At 39.7% G+C, this 25,184-nt stretch overlaps 2 protein-coding genes across 2 annotated transcripts; one reads left to right on the top strand and one right to left on the bottom strand.

The window, feature by feature from the left end:
• The first annotated feature begins 1,642 nt into the window (after positions 1-1,642).
• ssr4 (signal sequence receptor, delta) lies at positions 1,643-5,222 on the top strand. The gene is made up of 6 exons (XM_072367088.1): positions 1,643-1,822; positions 2,031-2,149; positions 2,240-2,314; positions 3,150-3,239; positions 3,376-3,441; positions 4,593-5,222. The coding sequence occupies exons 1-6, from the start codon at positions 1,771-1,773 to the stop codon at positions 4,695-4,697; spliced, it is 507 nt and encodes a 168-aa protein (XP_072223189.1). The 5' UTR covers positions 1,643-1,770; the 3' UTR covers positions 4,698-5,222.
• Positions 5,223-6,697: 1,475 nt separating this feature from the next.
• avpr2aa (arginine vasopressin receptor 2a, duplicate a) lies at positions 6,698-23,267 on the bottom strand. The gene is made up of 7 exons (XM_072367230.1): positions 22,884-23,267; positions 21,864-21,920; positions 15,914-16,293; positions 14,554-14,799; positions 14,153-14,299; positions 12,663-13,218; positions 6,698-11,424 (listed from the first exon to the last, which is right to left on the bottom strand). Exons 3-7 carry the CDS (start codon positions 16,289-16,291, stop codon positions 11,225-11,227), a joined length of 1,527 nt encoding a protein of 508 aa, XP_072223331.1. The 5' UTR covers positions 16,292-16,293; positions 21,864-21,920; positions 22,884-23,267; the 3' UTR covers positions 6,698-11,224.
• Positions 23,268-25,184: the final 1,917 nt, after the last annotated feature.

Genomic DNA, 25,184 nt, shown 5'->3' with positions numbered 1-25,184 from the left:
TATTCTTTGGCAGGATGGTGTGTATGCTCAGCTTTTTCTTACCTTTCTGTCTCCTGTATTTAAACTTTGTAGCATGCTGTTTACATACTGATGTGCTGGTATTTTGTGATGTCATACAATTAATTTAAATTTAATTCAAATTAATACTTATATACTTTTACATGAGAATGCTCATGAAGGGTGTTTACTTGCAATAGTTATTTTTACATTTCATTATTGGTACTTCTGTTTAAGTAAAGGATCTAAGAACTTGGTCCACCGCTGCCCTGAATGCCTGAAGCTCCTCAACTGACTCTTTTTTGAGCAGCAGCTCTACTCCACCTGGATGTCAAAGCTCTCCAGCCTGTCAGATCAGTATGAACTCTACCAACTTATGGGATAAAGCCTACCATTATTTTCCACATGTATTTGTAATGTCATGCTTTCTTTCACAACACAAAATATAAATAATGATTGGAATGTAAAGCAAACGCTTTGCTCTCCAGCTTATGTTTACAACAGAGGTCTGATATAATACTTTGAATTCTGCACCAATGTGCAAAACCTGTCAGTCTCTTGTTCAATTTTGCCCTCATTTATGAGGAATCTCTAAGATGATTAAACTACTTCATTTGGAGCAGTACCTTGAGGGGAAAATTCCACCATTTTTTTAAAAAGAGAATCACATGTTCTTGGGCCCTCAAACTGAAGACTTGCCTCCCCCTCAGTTTACCCTAGAACTGAACACAGTCCCATAAAAAAAAAAACTTGTGATAACATAACTTTAACAAATGTAAACACAATCTGGAAAACTGGTTCACTTGGTTTTTCAAAAGCCCCACATAATATCTGGACATTATTTGAAATTATTACATGCAGGAATGCAAAATACAGGCTTAATTATCCATCGTTCATGTGTGAAAACAGCCCATAATACTGGACACATTCACGGTAATTTTTTGGAGATGTCTTGTATAGTTCTGGTTCTACACCCAATAGAGTCGTAGGTCTTAAATGAGCCACTAAACTCATGACTGCGGGAGAGTCACATTCCCATGACCCTTTCCGAAGGCCTGTTTGGGAAGGGGGAACAGCTGTTACACACTCGGGACAGAATGGACATTGTTCATTTTGTTTTTTGTTTCTATATCCATAGTTAAAACAACAAAAACTTTCAAGCTTTTGAGAGACTTGTCTATCATGACAATAGAGTAAGAAGTTCAAGGTCACAGATCACAAATGGTTTCACAAACTCAAAAAGAAAATATTACCGTTGCCAACAGATGTTTACGATCGCTTTCACGGGCAATAATAACATTGGTGTAAATATTTCATTCAGCCAGTGGCATACACAGTAAATACCCTTAGCACAAAAGCACCGAAATGGTATGGATACATTATTGGTTACTATTGTAATTAACAATCCCAAGAGTGCTTTTTAAAAAAATATGCTCTGTGTTAATTTGATGTTTGCTAAAGCCATTATAATGCGTTTCTTAAAAGGTGTTTTATTCAACAGAACGCTTTAAAATATGCTATCTACCACAGTGTATAACTTATTTCGCATTCGCTGACTTTTTAAAGCCTTTTTCTCAGTTTCTCTTCAGATGACGTGTCTACACTGCATTTTCCCAGAGTCCTAAGCGGCGCTACTGTCAACGTCATTGGAGCGCAAGCGCAGACGTGGCGCAGCGGTGAGCTGAGGTGGACTTCCTTCGTTCAGTCAGCGTGATAGAAGCAGAATAGTTCCTCAGCTGAACCTCAGGGAAAATACAGAATCTCTTAGACACCATGATGATCCGGATAGCTGCATTTCTTACGCTGTTGGTGGCCGCCTGCTCGGGTAGGTGTGCAGAGAACAGGGGAGGGAGATTTTCTAAGGTTAATTATCCCTTAATGCTAATCAGCCTTAGCTAGTACTCAGTACATAATGTCATCTCTCCTGGTCTTTAAACCCTATGTGAACTGTGTACTATTTATTAATACTGTTCAGTTGATGAATGTGTGTCTCAGAATTTAGTTAAGCTCAGGTCTGTATTTTGTGGTGACAGGAGAGGGCTGCACAGACCCTGTCATCACTCCGTCGGCCTACACCACGTCTGACGCCGTCATCTCGTCCGAGTCCGTTTTCATCGTTGAACTGAGTCTGGCTTGTGCCAACGGAGCACAGGTAACTGCACAACGCATCAGACACAAAGTAGAAGCGGTAATTAATGCCACCGAGCGATCAACTCATTGATAATTGCTTCTGCCTCTACAGAGTGTGACTTTGTATGCTGATGTCAATGGAAGACAGTTCCCTGTGACCAGAGGTCAGGATGTTGGCAAATATCAGGTATGGGATCACATGCAGCCACTGCTTAAAGAACTTTCTCTCTGTATCTTACTCAGTAGTGCTGGAAAATTGGTTGGTTGGTGCTGGATCACTTGAGTTAATGACACTGATGGCTACGATGCCTCATTGAATTGAGCATTCAACTGCATATCTAAGTGGTCATACTCTCAAAAACAAGTAATATTTGACTTACTTGGATTACAAGGATTTCTTTGATCTTTTACAGGAATCCATAGTTTTTTTCTGCTGTCATTGAGAACTGCAGCTTCATCCTTCCGTTGTTTTCAGTGGCCAGAAGCCATTTACAGAGTGTCTCATCCTGCTGCTGATTGACTCCTCATTTTAACTTTTTTTTTTCCTGCAGCCAACAGTAATCCTTGCTTTGTTCTGCAGCCTTAGTTAGCTTGGTGTTGCAGGACACAAACCAGTTAACTACCTGCTGTAGATTCTGGACATAGTAGCGCTCCAGCTTTTGAGAGCAGAGCACAGAAACGTAGCTGATGGAGAACTGTCATTTACTGAGGTCTGATTTTACTAGCAGAAAGTCATCAGTGAAAATGCAGAATGGCATTGAGGACAGCAAAAGCAGTGACCTGACTAACATGAAAGTAGAGAAATAATAGATAAAGGACTATGGGTTTCAAAGTGAGTGTACTTTGAAACTAAGCTTGTCAGATATAAGCCCTTTCAAGGTTTGAGCTTGACATTCAGCTGCCATATTATTTTTTTTAAGCTTAAAAGTAAAATGCTTGTCTGGTTGTTAAACTCAGTTTTGACCCCTGGATTTTCTTCTCGATTTTGAGTGTATGTCAGCCATAAAGCCTTTCTCTTTCAGGTATCCTGGAGTCTTCCTCACAAACAGGCCAGCTCTGGAACATATCAGGTCAAATTCTTCGACGAGGAGTCCTACAGCGCCCTGCGTAAGGTTAGTGTTTGATACTTAGTTGTAGGTTTAGACCTTCTGGATCTTTCTTTCTTTCTTTCTTTCTTTCTTGCTTTCTTTCCTTCGTGAATAACGGGATTTTAATCTGAACAACATATCTGCATCTCATATGTTTCAGGCCCAGAGAAACAATGAAGACGTAAATGCCATTCAGCCTCTCTTCTCTGTCAACATTGACCACAGGGTGAGTCTCCCACAGACAGGGTGCAGTCTCATTCCTGGTGCGCTCGTGATATTTTAGCAGTTTCTAGTTTTTCATCAGACCGTTATAGATATTTTCCGCACATGATTTCACAAACCTTAACATGCACGACCACTTTGGTAGATGAAGAGCCAAATGTCTCCTTTTTTTTTTTTACTTCAGTTATTCTTTTATAAAACAAAAAGTCTGAACATCAAACTGAATGTTCCACTTAAATTAATAACTTTTCAAGGCTTCATTACCCTCCCTACAAATGCATTTTATTGTGTTACTGTAGTGACGAATAACATGCAAAGCAGCTGGATGTTTGTGAGATTCCTAAGATCACGATCGCAATAGAATCCACCATATAAGGCGCCATGATGAGCAACTGTTCAGATCAATTAGTGTTAAGCATGGGTGTGTTTTAGGTGACAAGCAACAATAGTGGCACATATTCATTGACTGCTCTGCTTGATTCATCTGATTGGCTTTTGAAGTTTGCTTGTGAAGTTGATAGATGGGTGCTTCATCTAATCTCCTGCAAAGTGCCTGCTTTTCTGTACAGCTGCTACTGAACAGTTCTCAGAAAGTTCTGTGAAATGGACCATCTGGTGCATCAGGATAAGTGACACTATTGTTTAGAGACAAAGCTTTTAGCTGCTCTGGGTGTTAAACAAGGGATCGGCTAGTGCAAGAGTCTTACTGGAATACCCGAAGGTGTTTGATTCATTACTAGAATCCCTACATTCGTATTAAACAAAGCTCTCACTGCATCAGCGTTACTCTGTTATTCACTTGTAGCTTAGGAATGGATGGATGAGGTTATGCAGCAGTATGTTATGTTTATTCTCATCAAACCAAATCATTGAAATGAAAAATTGACTAGTTTTTTCTTCTTTTCTTTTTTCTTCTGACATTTTGGTAAAAAAATCTTTTTTTTTTCCCAGTTACAAATAAATAAGATTGTCTGCTTATTTAAGAACTTCATCATTCAAGGGAAAAAAGGAAAACCTACTCTGATTGGTCACTGTTTATATTGCCATATGAACTCTAATATGACAGTAGGTTTGTTGATATCTGCTCACTTGTCACCAGGCCTCTGAATGTTTTCTTTTTTTTTCTTCTTTTCTCATCCAATATCCCTACTGCAGGGTGCATGGAGCGGCCCATGGGTGTCAACTGAGGTGGTAGCTGCCCTGATTGGTATCCTGTTCTACTACATGGCCTTCAGTGCCAAGAGCATCATCCAGGCATAAACTGATTTACAGTCACTGTTTGACCACAGGATCATTAAAGACTGAATTCTGGTGGAGCTCAACTACCAATCCATTGTCTAGTGTTGCAGCCAAACCAGCGGGATTTTGCCACTTATTGTGCTCTGTGGCAAGAAGCAAAAGTAGCTGTCTTCATCTTTTTTTCATAAATTCAGACTGTCTGTGTGATCAGTCTTATTTTTTCTAATTTTCAAATTAATTGTGTCCTTTTTAATGGACTTGTTTTTCTTTTTTTTTTTTTAATATCAGGCCAAAAAAACAGGACTTTATTAATAAAGAAAACAAACTTCATTTGGTATAATCAGCCCTGCCTAAACGATGTAGACTCATCCAGGCTAGACTGTGCTTCTGTGAGGGTACACTGGCCGGAGTGAGAGTTGTGAAGACGTTTGGAACACCAGCGGAGTTAGGCCTTCCACACACATAAAATGCCATTGTGTGACTAAACTTTGAGCTGGCCTTCGTTGACATGTTTCTTCCAGGAAAATTAATAAATGGCTTGTTATATTCCTGTGTTATTATTCCTGTGTAATGTCTTGGTTCAGGCCCCTATAAGTTCCCTTTTCTCTAAGATGAACTGGAAAATTAACAACCTTTCTCTCCACGGCAACACATGTCAGCTGTGCTGGGATTTTGTTGTTTCCCAGCCTTTAACTTAAGCTCATCGAGATCAAGGGATAACCACATCCGAGCAGATTTATATTTCTCTAGACTAATTGCAAGAGAGATGGAAACTTGTTATCCAGAGCTGCAGTTTCTGTTTTCTATCCCCAAAAAAAGGGTAAAAAAATATGAATTTCTATGAAGATTTATACTTTCTCTATAGATGGATATGTTTTAAATCCAGATACTTTGTAAACGAGTTGAAAAATATATCGGTAGTTGCTATAAACACATTGAGCTCGGAGGTTGTGGCTTAACTCTAGTTCGACATGATGGCTATTTTTGTCAGCAAGACATCACACCAGCATTCTTAGTAAGTGAGATCTATGTTAAAACACAGCAGCACACCAGCAGTTCAAAGTATTTTTTTTTTTTTAGTGCACACCACCATATATATTCTATGTTTCATGTGTGAAGTTAGTGAGCAGCTGCTGTGGTTGTTTTTTCCTCTCTAACTTCAGAAGTGCGGTGCCGCTGGTTGAACACCATGTGGCAGCTCTGTGCAACGTTTTAAGTGTCTTGACCAAATGTGCATACATTTTTACAGGTTCAGAGCAGACTGTTGCTAATTTAAAGCAACACATTGCATGATGCACTTGTTTTTCTGCACCTCCTCTTCAGTTTGTCACTTTTATCCTGTAGGCAATAAAGCAAACTTGTGCTGAGGTCATCTACTTTGTTAGAGAGATTTAAACTTAGCAAGTCTATTTTTGTGCGTGTCCCAAATCCACGTTTACATTCGCAGCTCGCCACACCAGCAAGCACCACTCACTCTGCCCAGTGAGACTAATATAAGAGTTGCATGTAACATGTAACATGACCTCCTCAAATAAATACTGTGTGCAGTAAAAGAACACAGGATGTTTATCAGATGTCTACTTTTCTATGGCTTTGTCATCACTCACACAAACACCATTAATGTAAGCACTCTCAGATTATTTCCTCTGGCATATATAGACAAGGAGACAATGGAGGCATGTTGGTAATTCTGGGAAGACGTGCAGGAGTGAATCCAGATGCCTCCTAATGGAGTCACCTATTAATCTGTGGGATATAAATGCAGCACACAAACAAACAGTCAGAAACCACTGAATTAGTGCTGAAATTAGACTCATCCTTCTCTTTGTTGTGATTCAGTTCAGAGTGGATAACTGCAACCCACACATAAATGCAAACAACTGTGGATATAGAGTGAAATATGAAGCCATAATTACTATCCCCTTAGTGATGAATGGAGTTTGAATGATTGATGATTGATGATGAATGATTAATACATATGTATATATAGGTATGTTTCTGTTTGAACCATTACACAAAAGAGGGTTTAATTGGGATTTATTAATGCTAAATAGTGTTTGTTTTTTAGGGTACTGCATACATATCAAAATCTCATCTTCATTATTACATGAGACAAAACATTTTACTATGTAATAAGAATAACTGTAGAAGAGGAGTGCAACGGAAGAGTTGCCCCTTTTCAGTTTCGTGTTTTGGTTTTTAAAATACTTTCAAATTGTAACATTTAATATCTTTACTTTAAAGAACAGGTTTTATCTGAAACTGCAGTTCTCTAAATATATTCAATATTTGAAACTCCTTTAGAAACAATTGATCCAGTGTTAGTCTGTTAATATTACTTGATCATTTTGATAAAAAATAAAAATAAATAAAGACGTTATTAGCTAAATTTAGCAGTTTTCCTGAAATTTCTAAGCAAATTTACTGAAGATTTGGATGATAGGTGTTAACAATTAGTCTAAGAGAAAGAAAAACAAAAACAAAAAGAGTAAATGTAGAGGAGTCCGTGCGCGAGTTCGTGTTCGTGCTGTGAGGCAGAGAAAAATCATTCTGACAGAGGTGTATAAAACACCAACTCCAGGAGCAGACACTGATGGGCTTAGTGGGATTCAACAATGTGGAAACTGGCGTCTCACAAATCATTCTCACATGGAGTCACACTTTTCTGTCTACAGTCCATCACAAGCATTGTTTTTCCTACTCATTATTCTATGGACTAACTCAATCATCAAAACGTACACTATCCTTCTACGCCAGCTTCCACTTCCTGCTCTGAAATAACAGTTATTGTTCTGGTTGTTTCATGGATGAGAATGCACAATGAGGCATGTTAGATGTGCAGCTCCTTTAACTAATAAAGTTAGGAAAGAATAAACTTACTGTCAGATCTAAGCTTTTGTGCTTTTTTTATCCATTATCTCCCTCTTCTGGTCTTGTTTGTGCATCCTCTAATATAGTCTTTTTTTTCATCATTAGAGACCTTTCATTTCACACTAGGGGGTCAGCAAGTGGTATTGAGCATTTCTTTGTCACTGACATGCACCCCTGAGCTGGCCTGCAGCCATGAAATACTGTAGGTTAAACATGAGCAGATGCATCACAACAAACCATTTATCAGCACATAAATCCTGTGAAGGCATGTTGAATGAGCTCCTATAAAATAGGTTTTATCAGACCAAGCACACATGCCTGTTTTTACTATGAAGAAAATAAATTGCAGGGGCATGTTGAGGTGTAAAAACAACCATACTTCAAGTAATAAAAACAAGGTGGCAGAGAGTGATAAAAGCTAACCTTGACCCCAAATGGCCCTCAGAGAAAAAGCTCTTGAATCAGTAAATTTGTATTCTACAAAGTACAAGGTGAACACAAAAAATTGCAGCTACATACAGAATAAATCCCACAGAGGATGCAAAAGAGTTGAAAGGAGAGAAAAGTGGATGCAGGAAAAGAATGTTTGGAGAAATCCTGATAACGCCATCATATTTCCTTGGCTTCATCTTAACATCATAAAGAATGAGTAATTACCCCTCCCCAGCACACACACTGAAGCTGGTTGTGTAAGTTGGTCCAGGCCAAATATGCCTCCAGTCGTCTTGGAACGAGCTTAGTGGCAGCTTCAGCAGTCATCGGGTCTGTGGAGCGATCTTGAGTTAAGCAATTCAGACCCATTGCTCACAAGGGTAGAGCTCCTAGCTCCAGGCCTGATTTACGCTGACTGTGGTCAAGGCCAGAGGGTTCTGTCATTCCTCAGTGCCACTGGTTGTACTCCTTGGCTGACCTTAGATTGATCTAAAGACACAAGATGCCCTATTTTCCTGTCCTTGTGATTGCCGAAACGCTGGGTCATTTATTTCATTCATACCTCTGTGCAGCCACAGGCCTGGCAGGAAATGTTGCCCCACTGTAATGAAGAGGTGACCTTGAGTTTAGACATCAACTGTGTTTCAGTATGGAAACCAAAGCATTAGGGCATTCAGCATAAACACGCCCACACTATCACATATGATTAGAGAAAAATTGTGACCTGCAAAAGGCCATCTATCATATTCTTTGTCAAGATAGGAATGATGGTGGTTGCAGTTATAAAGCAGCAGTTGAAAGATTTTTACCCTCCAGAAACCAGTCTACAGGACGGCAATGATGCCTCTATTTTTAGTGGATATTTAGCTGTGTTTGTGTCAGCAAATTCTCCATCTATTAGAGTACATTCATTATTAAGCTCTTTTAATGCTCACTAATAGCCATACAGATAACATAATGCACATGACAGGCGGCTGTTGGCTCTCCCATTGATCTGAAAAGCTAGATGGATCTGAAGTCTGGCCCTTTTACCACAGATGAATCATCTTCTGACCTCTCAACTTCCTGACAGAGAAAGGAAAAATACACGAATACTCCCGAAGGTTTAGGAGAAGTTCATCTATTTCCTGATATAACAAAGTGAGACATGGGATGTTTTTGCTGTAGCCTTTTGTTTGGCAGAGAATCAAAGTAGGGAGCTTATGTCTGGGGAGAAAATGCACAGTGGCATACTGGAGGCGCAAACGCTCAGAGGAAAAGGTGAGGCTGCTCCTTCGACCCAGGCGAGTACTCCTGAGACACCTTGAAAGCATCCCAGCATTGTCCCGCAGACTCACATAACACTGTTTTCTAATGTAAAAAAAAGGATGTTTAGAGCTGGCTTAGTGTGAGTCGACAGCATGAAACAAAACAAACTTATTTCCAGGAACGTCTCATCCGAAATGAGTAGTTGACAAAATGGAGTAAATTCTAATCAGATCTCAAACACGGAGTTATTGCATCTACTGTTTGTACAGTGGCTTATATTGTTATATTTTGTAAAAAAAACAAAGACAACAAAACAATAAAAAATATATATAATATTCTATATAATATAATATTAAGTTTGTCGTGCAGTTGAGGGGCATGGTAACTAAGTCTTTACATCGATGAAAATGCAGTGTAAAAACTGCATCAGAAAGACAGTAACAGGAGCTAAAATATATGAATCTATATGGGTGTGTCTGTTTTTCTTTTCAATACAACAATAGTTAAGAGGAGGTGGGTGGGGGCGTGGGGGATCATGGTGTGATACAACATATCTTATGATCCCTGCTCTGGTGGTAGCTTTGTTGAAGAAAAACTTGGCTGACATCATTTGAAGATTAACCTGCTGAGTGAGGCCCCTCTAAAAACATCTAACTGACATCGTAGGCACTTAGTTTTGACCGAAGATTTTTCACTGTTGGTATGGAGTTTTCTTCCTAAGCAGATATGCAGTTTAACTGACGTGCAGTAGTTTCACTTTACATTGAGTATGTTATCCATTTGCTGAAGCTTCGTAATATTTCTACTATTAAGACCTGTGTAAGACCTGTTGAGCTTTAGAAAATCTTTGGTGTGACTACCCCCCCCCCGCCTGTTTCTCAAAAACACCTGACCATTACAGTTACATTCAGCTTTTACACAAGTTGTAATAATATCTAATGTGCCACACATATTCAATAAATATACTTTACATTATTTTTACTGCACATGGAATGTTGCTGAATGTTTCCTTCCTTCCCGTGACTCCAACGTCACACTTTCATCAGTGCATCTCACACGCTGCGTTCGCACAAAATGCACTCACATAATTGTGTCCCAGTTAGTTATGGAGAACTCTTTGTTCATTTCTATTCTTTTGCACTTTCTCACTCCTCTTTGTTCGCAGGTGTGACTTTTTCTGCGTGTCGATTTGTAGAATTCCAGCTCCTCGTGGGGCCGTGTCCTAACTCATTTGCACCATCCCCAAGAGTGAACCTCCGTCCAGCCTCCCTACAAATCCTTAAAACTGAACTGAATATGAATTCAGCCTGAAGCATCTGTTTTTAATCCACTATTTTTGATATGAAAAAGTTGTTCACATTATTAGATTTCAGCCAAAGCTTTCTCAGGAACACTCCTGCAGCTGTGACATTCTGTTTTCAGCCCAACAGCTGTCTCATCCTCTCTTAATGCTGCTTAGTTTTCTCTGTACTCAAAACTTTGTCTGCTGCTTTTTACATTAGGCATGCCATGAGGCCATTAATGCAGAAATCCACCCTTCGCATTCTTGGTGCTCTGCTATGTCTGAGTAAAGCCAGAGTTTTGTTTTTTTTCTTTCTTTTTTTCTTCTAATATGAATCACTGCACAAGATCCAGCTTAAAATCTACTGAGGTGAAAATCTCTTTACTTTCCAGGTCATTTTGCATTGCAAATGCACTAAAGCACTTGACGGCAAATGGTGTTGACATCTTCAGTGCCACCCCTCCTTACAGCTGGGGTGGAGCAGACAGTTGATTACAGATATACGTCCTGCTGACAGTACAGCTGCCCTTTGTCACTGCAAACATCTGGTGGAGGTCAGGCAGTTTTCAAGCTGTGATGTTGCAGATGGTGGTGGTGGGGGCGGCAGCGGCGAGATTTGTGTGCAGCAGCACGTCCTTGCAGCGAGTGCGTGTGCACCCATGCATATACTTCCACGCACATCTCAGTGTGAACGTTTCCGTCTCATCTGCCTCTGTCAGTACAGGTTGTCCTTGGTGGTGGAGGTGTGTGTGGCGGTGGAGTCGTCAGGCAGGGAGCCCCGCCTGCCAAGTTGTGACCGACAGTGTAGCAGGTTTTGAAGTTCACTGGACACGCTGCTGGAGAAAGCTGTGTAGATCCACGGGTTAGTGCAGGAGTTCAGACTGGCCAGCAGCATCAGGATAGTGAAAGCCACTCCTGCAGAGGAAACACAGACATCAAGAGATGAATGCAAGAAAAATATTCATGAAAATATTACTTTCCACGTAAAGAGTGAAGCTGAGGACAAGGTGAGGACAGATTGCAGTTTACATCTCATTGTTTTCTGTCAGGAAACAAACATAGATATACACGAATACGATATAAAGCATTCGTATTTATTGTTTTTCGCTTTATTTCCTTCAGGAAGAGCAAAAGGAAGATAAATATCCCAGAGGAACAAAACCTTACATTCTTCTTTTTTCATTTTGTTTTACTTCTATTTATAAGTCTTCTTTGTAATGACTAAAACAAGTTTATTTCACTGCACCCAGTAAAGGATGGTAGATAAGAAAAATATTCTTTTAAACAAAAGCTGATAGAAATCAGCTTAGTGTGTGTGTGTTTATATGTGGGGCTGGTTGCCAGTGAGGACATACTCATATTTATGCATATTAGTAGCTGCATGTGTGTACGCTTTGTATATGCATGTGCGCTTGTGTGTGCAAACAAGTTTGCACGTCTTGTCCTGTGTGTCCACAGTGATTTTGAACGATGTGTTCAGGCTGCTGGCACATATCAGTGCAGATGAAATGTCAACATCCAACTGCATTGCAAAATCAACAAGGGAAATAAACAGGTTATTCACTGGTCTCTAGAATCTGTATTTAGCTTTACATCAGACGACACCCACCCAGTCCATTCTGTCAACCACAACTTAAGGCAACACTAGTCGTCTTTGCTTGCCTCATCTCTGGCTGCCAGTAAAGACATCGACAGATGCTATTTGCGTGCCAAAATGTACAGAGGCCAGAGAGATGTGATCCAGAGGTTCCTGGTTGTAGGTCAAAATAAACATTGTTTTTGACCTTGTATTTCACTCACTGTTACCACATCTGAGCTGGAGCTTGTTCTTGGAATAATGGATGGTTCTTGGAATGATACTTGGAGTAATGAGGGATCCTTTATCACTAAGGTGGACAACAACACTGATCAGGGCTCGCTGTTGTAAACCAAGCCTAACCACTTAGTTTTTGCCTTATGGCAGTAAAACGATTAAAACTGCAATTAAATGGATTAACTGGGCTAAGGAGACTCAATACATCTAGGGAAAAACAACATCAATGATTCACTTGAAATTCCGGTGACACAGATGTTTGTTTTGTTTTTTTGCTTATTCAAGGTTGAATTGCATACATAGGTAGATGTTGCATCAATACAGAGTGTTTGGGACTGACCTTGGTCTGGAGGGTTGGGATCCCAGGCTGCCCACAACTGGACGATGAAGAAAGGTGACCAGCAAATTGTATAGACCAACACTATGACCAGGGTCATTCTGACGGTCTTGGACATGGCTTTAGTAATGCTTGGAGGTGGAGTGGTAGGAGGTTGAGGGTGGGCATAATCAAGGGAGCAGCGTGGCGAGTTGTTGCAGGACTCATGGAAATCTGAGCTGTTCGGGGTTTGCTGCTGCCCTGGCGATGTTGTTGTTGTTGTGATGTGTCCCCCATGGCAGTTACTATACTGAATAGCAGAAGGTACATAGTCGTAACACTCTCCAACTTGGCTGTTATGTATGTTATTGTGCGGGCTGTTATTTGCACCCTTTAAGAGCTGTCCTCTCCCATCCCTGCCCCCTCCCCTGGATGCCTGCCTCCCCCTCTCCCGGGCCCCCTCATCCTCCTTCTTAAAGCTGTGGAAACGAAAGAGGACTTCACTTTTCTTCAACTCAGCCGTCACCATCCTCTCTGACTTCAGATAGATGTTATTGTGAATCTCGCGGAAGATTCGTATCTGAAAGAGAAACTAGTTTTAGAGCAGTTTAAGTTGATGACATTTCTATCTTTCACAGATGAGTTTTATGACTCACACAAGCCAATTTCAGATCCTCGTCTGTGTGGCAGAGGATTTAAGTTTAACACTGACCAGAAATTTCTAACGAAAGGCCGTATGGACTGGCCTTAACCCTCAGCCGTCATAAACCAGTGGCAGACACTTTTATGTAACATTACTAAACACTTTATCCTGCCCAAGATTTATTGCTGAAAAATCTTTTGTGAGGCTCTCTTGATTCACTACATGAGTTCTTTAAATCTGTGATTCATGTTTGTTGCTATTGTTTCTTTTTTTCTGTCTTTGTTTCTGGCAGCTTTCCCTATTTTTTTCTTTTAAAAAGTACTACTGTCTAATGCACTTTTCCAGTCCATGTAGCACTACAATACATTGGATGGAATCAGTGGAGTCTGTTGAAACTGTGCTATTACTTTGCACAGCTCATTTTCAACCTTTGTTCCTCTCTCACGAAAAATGTCAAAACATGTTTCTCCATCTGAAATGTGATATTGAAAATTGAGGTCACAGATTCTTAGTTTAGCTGAGATCTGGCATATTCCTCCTCCTGGCAGGAGGTTTACAGAGTGGGCAGCCATCTCAGCAGTGGACCTTCAAGTGCTGCGTTAATTAGGAGAAATAACTGGACCCTAGAAATATCTTTCCCTAAATAGAGCAGGACACATGGGAAGCAGCCCAGAATGCCTGTCCACCATAGGATACAGCATAACACCAACTGCAGTGCCCCATGGGTTACTGAACAATAGCTGCCAAATGCACCCTGCATTTTATTCATGCCATACGCGTCATTATTGGATAAAGTTGCAATGAGATGTAATGCTGTTATCAATAGACTTTGTGGACACTACAGAGAAAGTGCCAGTACAACCACTGTTACCTGGCAGATGGTAATGATCAGAGCAGGCAGCAGGAACACAGCCACAGTCATCCAGGTGACATAGGCCTTCAACCCCCATGGCTCAGCAAAGTGACCCCAGCACTCGAACACTCCAGGAGCCACTTCTGAGCGAGAAAAGATGAACACCTGAAAGACACAACACAAACTGGTGATCAACATACCCTCACACATGGCATAAGGTAAAATAGCCTCACCTGAGCTGTGGTGACGTCATCAAGCTAAAAATAGACCAACATCTTGAGCTCTGCTGTAGAAATTAGGGTGTGATCACCTGCTGAGTTCTCATTTCCTATTTCACCATGTGTTTGTGTGTGTGTGTGTGTGTGTGTGTTTGTGTGTTTTGTGTCTGAAAGGTTTTGTTTGTGTTCACCACTCCTCACCTGTGGTATGCTAAGGACTAATGCCAAGCCCCAGGCCATCATGACAGGGGTGTTCCAGCGAGACATTGCCCCAACACGGTAGGCCTGCAAAGGGCAGCAGATGGCTTGGTGCCGGTCGACTGTCATGGCAACTATCATATAAGAGGAGGCAAACATCCCCACAATCTGTAAATACTTGATGGATCGGCAGAGAAAGTCAGGCCCCTGAAACCTCTCCGTTATGTCCCATACTAGTTGAGGAAGAACCTGGACACACAAAAAAACACAATCAGTAAAAGTTGCGTTTAACACTGTGGATAATTTTTTTTTTTTACTATATCTTACAGACATGCAGAGAAGAAACATTGAAGCATGAATCTAGTGATATTCAGTATTGCCTCTGTAACCTATGTCTGGTATAGCATTTCTCTGTGTTATAGACTAATTTTGTTACTTAAAAGTACACCAATAAGCCCTGATACACCCCTATCGTCCAACCACAAATACTAAATGTTTATTCTTACATATTTGGGAATAGTCTCAACAAATAAAACTTTCAATTTTAATGCCTGTTTGAATTTCTATTATTAATCTCAGGGTACAGCTGTGACTGAGCCTTTTGAAAAACCTATACTACAAAAAATATGAAATATTTCAGCTTGTCCTTTAGACTTCTCACAAAGAAGTTTTATCATGTAACACAAAACAGTACAGTTGATTGACATTTTAACTGCTTTATAAGAATAACATTTAAATGGCCCAAAAAAATTTCAGGCAGTAGACAATGAAAATGTCAAGAGTCAGAAGTCATCTCATCCCAGTTAAGTTAAAGAGGAATCTGGAATAAACATAGTCTTCATCTATATCATGACTGTCATAACTGACCGTGACATCCATGTTTATACTGTCCGCGCATGAATCACTACTATTGTAAACGGAATGAATAACATTTGTTCACATTATATTTTCTGAAGCAAGGCAGTTATCACAATAGATTCTTGACTTAAAAGCCTTCTAGAAGCCTGCGTAAATGTGGGCACTCTTAGTTTTTTTGTCCATCCACTGGTAGAGTTTATCTGCAGCTCTCAGTGAGTGATCTCCAAAATGCATAAATTCAAAGCTGGGTTCTGATACAGTTTTTAGAAAATAAAGAAACCTGAGCAGTACCATCCTCTTTGGAAAGTATCACAGTAAGTGACATTTTGGCATAAAGTTTCTGACACAAGAGCAAGTAGAAAGAAAAAATAATATATTTTAGAATGTGCTAGTGTGTTTCTTCCAACTTAGAAAAATAAACTTTCAATGTCTGATTAGATTTTTTTGTCAAATGTTGCTATACCTTTTGCCCCAATATTGCTTTAAGCAATATCAGTGAACTGACCTGAAAGAGAGCAACCACCAGGTCAGCCACACACAGGTTGACCATGAACAGGTGCATCGGCGCATTGTGCTTCCTTCTCCTCAACAGCACCCACAACACAAAGCTGTTCCCCAGTGTGGTAAGAGTCAGCACCACCCCAAGAACTGCAATCTCAGCCCGGGCCAGACCCAGATCCCTCACCCGGGGCTGGGGTAGGGTGTTAGGTGTAGAGTTGGAGCTATTCTCTGGTAAGATCCCGAACAGGGACCCCCCATTGAGAGAAGTGTTGAATGAGTTCAGTTCAGACACAAACAAAGAGGAGAAGTTGTTTCTTCCTGTGAAGCCTAGGGAAGAGAGCTCTATTCCATCCCAGTCTGTTTCCACGCTGATGCTTTCCATTCCTGAAAGACAAGAATTATTGTTGGAAAACCAGTAACATTTTATGTTTAGGGGTTATCTAAACAACGCCCAGCGCAGTATGGCAACAGCTTATGCTCAGATTTTGCAATGCACAGGTTTAAGTTTGAAATTTTTCATTAACAAGCACTTTACTTGTTCGACTTTGTCACAGCATCAGTATCTTTGACCTCATCATTAAATTTCCCCAAACCAAATCTATTTTTGTCAGCTGAGTAATTTTGGACTTAATGTTTTCACTCATTATGCTGATGAGAATACAAAACCCTTGGGCCTTTTTATAAAAATAAATTTTGGTACAAGGTTTGATCACAGGAAATCTGTCATTGGAGCATCAGTAGCAGTTTCACATAGCCCTACAAATAGATTATGTTGAGTAACTTGATCAAAGTTGATTAAAAGTAATGAAAGGCACTGTACCAAACATGCTGAATATTGTTCCAAATTCTTAATAACTCTTCAGCCTGTCTGTTTGTCCATCTCTCAAAGCTTCCCATTCTCTCTGACGTATTTTTAGCCTGGTTTATTTTCTTTTTCAAACTTTCTCAAGGTTGAATTGACAGCTCTCCACTCTATCCCACCAGTCTCCTTCATTCACCTCTGCACTCATAATCGCTCTCATCCCATGCTTAACCCTCTATGTTCCTGTTCTTGCAGTTTTCTCTCATGTATTCCAGTATTTTTTTCTTCCTCACGTCACACTCGCTCTCCATCTCAATAAACTGTACGTTTATTTTCCTTGCCTCTAAATAAATGCCTCAAAAACACAGAAAGTTGATTGGAAAGAGATGACAATTTGAGAAACAGAGTCATGGGTTGCTGGGGGCAGTCTTGGTCAAATAAACTGCATGCAGAATATAGACTGTGAGGAAAAATGGAGTGTGATGAAAGAAGAGTGAGAGGCAGCAGAAATAAACATCCCAGAAAAGGAACAGGAATACATTTGTAATGGAGGATTATGAAATAAGTAGTAAAGAACAAATATGGCTCCAAAGATGGCTATGTGCCATTATTAATCAAGAAGAGTGAATTGATTGACACTTTACAAAGGTTTCATTTTGACTTATGTGCAAGGAGTGGTTAGGTACGTGTTGCACTGAATATTTGCTTGGAAATTTTCCACGTCTAAAAATAGGAATGAAACTATAGTGATAATAAAGAGCAATCGACTGTGACTAATAAGCCTTCATGAGGCTGTTGTCACTAGTACGCCGAGACCTAATGACCAATTTGCAAGTGCTGGTGCACTCACTGATGGGTGCATGAGATAACACAGCGTATAATGAATTCAAGCTTTACGTAATGGATTTGCCAGAGGAATGTATTCAGACGAATGCATGAAAGACCAGGCCAGCTGGCCATCTCTGCTCAGCATGGATGTGGAGATATGGATGAAAAGATATGTGCAAAACCATTTCTAAGAGCACAGCTTTTGTCTCAAAATTCTCAAAAATTTGGCATCATCCAGAAGTCATTTGGATCAAAGGCTGTTATATTCCTTCTTATCATTTGCTCATTACTTTTCTTTAATTAGGGGGTTTGGACAGTAAAGGCTTTTTTTCAATGAGAAAATCTCCCAGCATTGTCTATGTCAGATCTAAGGTGCCTTGTGACCTTCTCTGTAATTATAGCATAATTCATGAGAGGATTTAATAAAGCTGCCGTGGTCCTTCATAACGCCTAAATAATCTCATTATCTATATCTGCCCATGGGGCTAACTTCTGATTCAAAATATTATTTTCTTATATGCCTCTGTGCAGATGAGGTATAATAGAGGTCTGTAGACCCGAATCCAGTATTACAGTAATATCAAATCACCAAACTGTATTCAGTGAAATAAGATGAAATGATAGATTATCTTTAAATTGCTTTGTGGCTCATCTACTGTAGAGGACACCCATGCACAGCTCAAAACTTTTGGTCCTTGTTTCCTATCTGAGGAGGAATCTGCTTAAATTGACGCTACATTCAGAAGAAACATCACGTCTGCAGGACCGTGCCGGACACTGTTTAATGTATTCTAAGCACATCCCATCAATCCCATCTGTCTGACTAGCTTCTTGTAAAGAACAAATTATCCCATGTCTGCTGGATAGACTGTAAACACTGATTTTAGTAGTTTGTTTGCTACATTGCTTCCCCTCTTTACTTTAAAGCTTTCAGTCTGATTAATGATGGAGGCATCCTCTCCACAACCCCCACATGCTTTCATTTCCAGATGCACACTGCCATCCATTTTCATGTCCTTTTCATTTTATACTGCTTTTCCACACATGGAGCTCAAACTCACAGGGCCTCAGGGATGAGAGATACAGGTGGTTGAAGTGCTTTAAAAATACCGCAGCCACCAGGCACTAATCTCAGTCAACCTTTCTAGCTGCTCACACATGTTTTGGCCATTGCCTTTACAAACTACATCATGTTCCAGATATGCCATTTTCAAACAAGTCCTTTAAACTAGCCCAAAGTTAAGCACCAAATGTCTTAAAGAGGCATTGCTTTGGCACTGTTGGTTGAAAAAAAAAAAGATAATTTTGTTATTTTGTCAAACTTACATTTATATCATTATTAGGATATATTGTCCTTTTCAAAAATAATCTTCACTTAGTAGAAAGCTGGAATCATGAAACCAGTGTGATACATATTATATTTACATGTAATATATAAAAAAATATTGTTAGTATGAAAGTTTGTTGGTTGATTTTAAATTTAATAGAATCATTTTCCAATAACTATTAGGTCTAAGTGGCAAAGCTTAAAGAATAAAAATCCTTGCTGTGTCGACAACCCTGTTTCCAAAAGCTTGTGATGGTGTGTAGAAAGTAAATAAGAACAACAGAATGCAATGAACTGGAAACCCTCTAAACTCAATCTATATTCGATTGAAAATAGTACTAAAACTAAGATTAAATTATTTGCCTTTCTAGAAATTAAATATTTATTTGGAATCAATGCCTGCAACCCATTTCTCAAGCTTGGACAGGAGCAGTAAAAGATTGGAAAGGTTTCATAATGCTAAGAAGAAGAAGAAAACACCTGAAGACTACTTGCTTTAGCAACATTCGGCACACATTAACATCATGGCTTTGTATAAAAAAAGATTATTGAAAAAGATTTTAAACTGGTCCACCTGCAGTCCAGACCTGTCACATACTGAAAACATTTAGAGCATTTAAAGAAATGAAAAACATGATTGCAGAGGCCTCGAACTGTTGAGATAAAGAAGATATGAGAACATTTTGCTTTCAGAACAACAGAAAAGGTCTCGTAAATCCTTACAAAGGTGAAGAACTTTTTAAAAACTTGATTCCAGCGTTAAACTGAAAATTATCTTAGAAATCAATATCAGAGATTTCTCAGTTCCAACAGTTGTCTTTAAACAAATTTCAAATAAATATTTTTGTTTTAATATTGCACAAATGATCGTACTCTGTTCTTAATTACATTTTACTGCTTCAGCATCTCCGGGAATAAGCGGGATTCTTGACACTTCGTGTGAAATTAAAGGAAATAAAGAATGTGAAGAAGTACAAACAAAACCTGTTCAAAATGCTTTCAAAATAAGGAAGCCAAGTTCTGGTTAGCTGTGATGTATGAAGGAACTTGTGATAAATGGGCTCAGCCTTGGAAAATCTTTGCTGTAGTCTTTTAAAAGAAGATTATTTTTTTCTAACTGACAACAAACAGGTGCTTACACTCTTGGTGATGTATTCTGAACGCAATCAAAGATCAGTGATTCTCCTGCCTGTCTTGATCGTGTTTGTCAGTCCCTTGAATTCATTTCTGAACCAGCCTGATCAATGAGGACATCTCAGTCCTGTCCTCTGTAAACAGAAACAACATATTGCTAATACCCTCTTTATTCTTCTCTTCTTAGTCTTTTCTAGTTTGTCCCTCACCTGTTATTTTCCCCAACCACTTCCATGTTTCTCCTTCATTCACAGCCAATCAATCATTCCTCGTCATTAAGGATCAAAGCTGCAGAGGAAACTGCCTCTGATATGCTTATTAATGTTTGTTTGATTTCAAATACCATCCTCATTAATAGACTTTGGCAGCAGGAAACAGGATTAAAATGGTCTGGCCCAATCAGCATCCATGATGACTGAGACCAAGCATATGAAACAAGCATACCACTGTGTGTAGCATTTGCTTGTTGTCTTAATATGTACACACTGATCAATAGATTCTTACACAGTAAACGCACAGATGAGTCATGTGGTGCCACCGAAGCTGTCTGGCATTTCATCTGCATGATAAATACATTATAACCACACTTTTTGCTTTCAGCCCCCATAAATCAGTAGATTAGATCATGTAGCAGAAACTCACCTTCTGAATGACTCACTTCAATGACATCTGGACGCTGTATATATTTATGCATTTCAGTTTGTAGGAAGCAGCTGCTGGACTCATTAAAAAATCTGTTTCACAGCTCTCTATTCCAAATCTATTCCCCTCTGTCAATGTGTGATTGTGATCTCCACCACAAATTTCTGCTTATGTCTTGCCCAAACAACCCATTAGATACTAATAATAGGGGATCACACCTCATCACACATTGTTATAAAGTCATCACTTGCCCACATTGCAGCTGTGTTGTGCCTTGGTTGTGCTGCTTGAGTTTGTATTCACAAATATGGCAGTGAGTTCGTTTCCACGCTACAGCCAGTGGGTAGAACTTACAAGGGCTGGTTTTAAAGAAGGTCCAAGTCCTCTTATCATTACTGATAAAGCCCGTTCGTAAGACCACTCACTGTTTTACTTGTTATGTATCATTAACTAGCACGCTACCAACAAGCCTGTGCTCTATAAAGCAAAACATCAAACACGTGATGTAAAATTTAGGGCACTACCCCTACATCCTGGAAAGCTGGTTGTCGTGTTATTACTTCAACTGAAACACACCTGGAGGTCTACACCACATGATGAAATGGTTCCCTAATAGAGACCAGACTGAGCTGACTGTGACAATAACACAATGATGAGGATATTTTTTTCTGGTGGAGGCAACAATTAAATAAGTGACTCTGTGCATATATTAGATTATGTTAGACAGAAGAAAAAGTAAATAATGACTGGAAAAACCCTTTTTGAACAAAGCCAGCCTGCTGCACTTAGTCACTGCCAAATACTGGTTTGTTGATTTACCTGACAACCTAAAGAGATTTTCTTTAACAGCTTTATTTATACTGTATGTTTGGAAACTGACAAACTGCTATGACGTAAACCCACACAATTTAAGAGAGAAAATCCTGTGATTATTGCTTCAATGTCAAGGAAAATATTACATTATAATGACCTGCTCTGTCATGTTAATCTTCCTCTAAAGTCGGGCAATAAATCAACGAGCTTTGATGATACAAATTATGCGCACCACACACACTCATCCAACCAGCAATAACAAATCTTCTCTGTCATCTCAAGACCTTTGATTTTCCTTTCAAAATATGGGTAGGACCTACACATTTGTAAAGAAACAGACACACAAAACCCCACGCATGCACAGAAAACAAGAGCATCCCAAGGTGAGCATATGCCTTTGTCACCTACCTTGTTGTCAGTGCATGGCAGGCTTACTCATGTGTGCTTTTCTCTTGCTCTGTTTTGCTGCAGGACAAAGAAGCATTAAGAGAGTCATCATTACAGTCCATTAATATTAAATGCAAGAGCAGATCACATTAACAACCTGACAGCTCCCTTAAGCTTTTCTTAATCCACGGAAAAAAACTTAGAGGATGACATTCTTTGTTAGGCTCTGCCATAAAACGCTTCCAATCAAGATTAGTCATGTTCAATTAAAATGTTGTGTCACAACATAACATTTCAAATGTTAAAATTAGAAATGAAAGTTGAGTAATACAACCTGCAATTAAATAGTGTTATGTAAACTAAAGGTCTGTTATTTGACAAATCAGCAGGCTGTAATGTTCCAGTATTTGAAGTAAAATATGCATGTAAAGACTGTATGTTAATGTAGCTAGTACTAATTGCCATTTAACCATTTAACCATTTTATTTTTCAAATTATATATGTTGATGTATATCTAAAATATGCAATATACAATCAACAAGAAGATTTATAGCTTGAGAATAAGTAAGGTATGGTGTTTCTTTTTTCTTCTTTGTAAATATAATTGTAAATTGAAACACACATTTTATTTAATTTCATCTTAAATCAAAAATAATTGTAAGGTTTAAGCAAAGTACGAATGTGAAAATTATAGGATTAATTATGACAGTGTTGATGACAATAATTGTGGAAATGTGTGAAAAGATTAAAACCAACAAAAACATTCAGATTTGCATTCAGAGCTTGAGTGGCATACTTTTGTCTCATGCATGCATAAACGTAAGGAGGGATGACCTAGATCATTCTGCAAACAAATTTGTGCAAATACAGTGTGAACAAGTTTCAGATTGGTGGCCTACAAAGCGTTTTTAGTCAGCAAAGGAAAATTACTGAGGAACTATGATCTGGTGTTTTTACCTGGGTACCAGTAAGGACACAAAGTCCTAATAATGGGATATATTAAACATACTGATATTGGTAAATTACATTTTGTTTACTCACTTATGATCTACTTCAGTGTTGCAGTTGGGGTACAACAAGCCAAAATGTCCCCAAAACATTCACATCACTGCTGTCAATCCATGTATTTCCATTGAAGGTTTTATCAGCTGGCTCATGAATGAATCTGTCAGGACAAAACAAGACAGAAAAAAGCCCTGGTAACTCTTTTTTTGGTCAGTGTCCCAAAGAAGTTCTGAAAGGTCTGTGTAAGTCCTTTATATTGGCCCGTCTGTGTTGTAGTTCACATCTGTTTGTCAGAGTAATCCATTCAGTAGCCATGTGTGTCTCAGGTCCTTGTCGGCCTCAATATGCTTTTGCAATGTGCCGTGCCTCCAACACCACCAGCAGAAATGAATTTCAGCTCTGTCTGCTCCCCCCCTCCCTCTTCCCTCCTCAGCTATCTCCTCCTCCTGGGTCAACCAGCCTGTCCTCTAGGACTGAGGGTGGAGCCTGCTGCCAGGAGTGGAAAGAGGATGTTACACATACCTATGAAGTGTGTATGTGTACGTGTGTGAGAGAAACACACAGAGACAGCTGTGTCAATGCATGTGCATGTGTTGCATGTGCATGAAATGTGTTCTCAACTTTGTGTGTGCCTCCTTGTATGAGTGTGTTTGCAAGAGTGACAAAGAAAAGAGAAGGTTGATAAGCACATTCCCACCTCCCACCTCCCCATGTAATGATTTATGCCTTGTTTAAGTCATTGATACACACTGCTTGTGTTTTGACACCAAGCTTTCCCCTGTTATGCACTTCTTTGCCTTCTATCTCCTTTTTTGCTGGAGGACAAGCGCCGGATCAGTTGCATCTAATGACAAATGCAGATTGGCTGACTCAGCCGGGCTAGTGGCAGGTCACGCCCTTGTAGTACACAGAAGGTTAGACCATAAAGGGAAAAAAATGCTGTTTTTCTATTTCAATGTTAAAACGCTCTCCCTGTCTCTCTGACACACATACACGATATTGGTAAGGAAATACTGTTGGCATGTATGCAAGCCCTCAAAGGTGTGCACCGATCCCACCAAACAGGAAAATACTGGCAATGTACCCAATATATTTTGACAAGTAAATTTGTCACTTACTCTTAGTTCACTTAGTTTCACTCCGTGAAACTCAAAGTAACAAGAAAACATTTTTCAACCATGATTAGAGTTTGCCTCCCCTTCAGCACAGATTTAGAGCCACACATGGCAGCATGGTTTATCTAGGGGGCACACTGTTTGTCCAGCCCAAAGGTACTGATCCCTGGTCAGCAGACATTGGATTGTCCCATGATGTCAGCAAACCTGGCCCTTTTCCCCACTGAAGCCACCAGGTTCACATGATCTGCCTCCCTCAGTCGAACCATTTTGTCCTCAGCTGAGGAGTTGGGACTGAGTTCCCTGAGAATCACTCTAATGTGATTATCGAGGCTCCTCGGGTCTTAGAGGACGTTTTGTTACGACGCAGTAAAGCAGCAGGATTAATCCACTTTGCCCATTTAACAGCCACACATGACAACTGATGACCAAGAGCAGATGAAGGGAGAATATAAGTGCAGCAAAGTGAAAAAGACATTACCTGAAAAATTGAATCAGTTCAAATGAATAACGGACAGATAATTGTTCAGATTCTTCAGGCCAAGACAACAAAACCTCACAGAAAAGGGGCACATTATGGAATATTTGTATTAGAACACTCATCCATCCATTTTCTATACCCGCTTAATCTGTCGGTCAGGTCGCAGGGGGCCTGGAGCCTATCCCAGCGGCCATTGGGTGAGAGGCAGGGTACACCCTGGACAGGTTGCCAGTCCATCACAGAGATGAATGAGACAAACAACCACACACATGCTCACACTCACTCCTAAGAGGACAATTTAAGAGACACCAATTAACCTAACATACATGTTTTTGGACAGTGGGAGAAAGCCAGAGTACCTGGAGAGAACCCATGCATACACGCAAACTCCACACAGAAGGGCCCCAGGTGGGAATTGAACCTGGAACTCTCTTGCTATGAGGTGATGGTGCTAACCACCACTCCACTGTGCAGCACATATTAGAACACATCCCCCGAATTGAATCGTCATAATCCATCATCAGGCAGAGCATCTTTTGCTCATCATGTTCTGTCACAAAGTAGCACTTAAGTTTAAAAGAAATGTGGAAACTTTAAATGTCTCAATCTATCTGAACTTTTTCCTTTGAGATTTCTGCCTGAGCATTCTCTCACATGTTGGAGCTTATTTTCAGCCCCTACTTATACCAGAAATAAAAGTAACAGTTGTTTACCTCTGAGTTTGGGTCTCTTCTGCAAAGA

The sequence above is a fragment of the Leuresthes tenuis genome, unplaced genomic scaffold (assembly GCF_036924035.1).
Source record: "Leuresthes tenuis unplaced genomic scaffold, fLeuTen1.0.hap1 SCAF_16, whole genome shotgun sequence".
Lineage (NCBI taxonomy): Eukaryota > Metazoa > Chordata > Actinopteri > Atheriniformes > Atherinopsidae > Leuresthes > Leuresthes tenuis.
Note: the sequence above shows the minus strand (reverse complement) of the source record. Positions and strands in the feature narration are given on the sequence as shown.

Excerpts from the sequence above, each read along its gene's own strand:
- avpr2aa (XM_072367230.1), bottom strand. The coding sequence starts at position 16,291 with ATGGAAAGCATCAGCGTGGAAACAGACTGGGATGGAATAGAGCTCTCT. Across the intron at positions 14,800-15,913 it reads TGGTGGTTGCTCTCTTTCAG|GTTCTTCCTCAACTAGTATG; the intron begins GTCAGTTCACTG and ends TTGTGTGTCCAG. Across the intron at positions 13,219-14,152 it reads TGATCATTACCATCTGCCAG|ATACGAATCTTCCGCGAGAT; the intron begins GTAACAGTGGTT and ends TTTCTCTTTCAG.
- ssr4 (XM_072367088.1), top strand. The coding sequence starts at position 1,771 with ATGATGATCCGGATAGCTGCATTTCTTACGCTGTTGGTGGCCGCCTGC. Across the intron at positions 1,823-2,030 it reads GTTGGTGGCCGCCTGCTCGG|GAGAGGGCTGCACAGACCCT; the intron begins GTAGGTGTGCAG and ends TTGTGGTGACAG. Across the intron at positions 3,240-3,375 it reads CCTACAGCGCCCTGCGTAAG|GCCCAGAGAAACAATGAAGA; the intron begins GTTAGTGTTTGA and ends CATATGTTTCAG.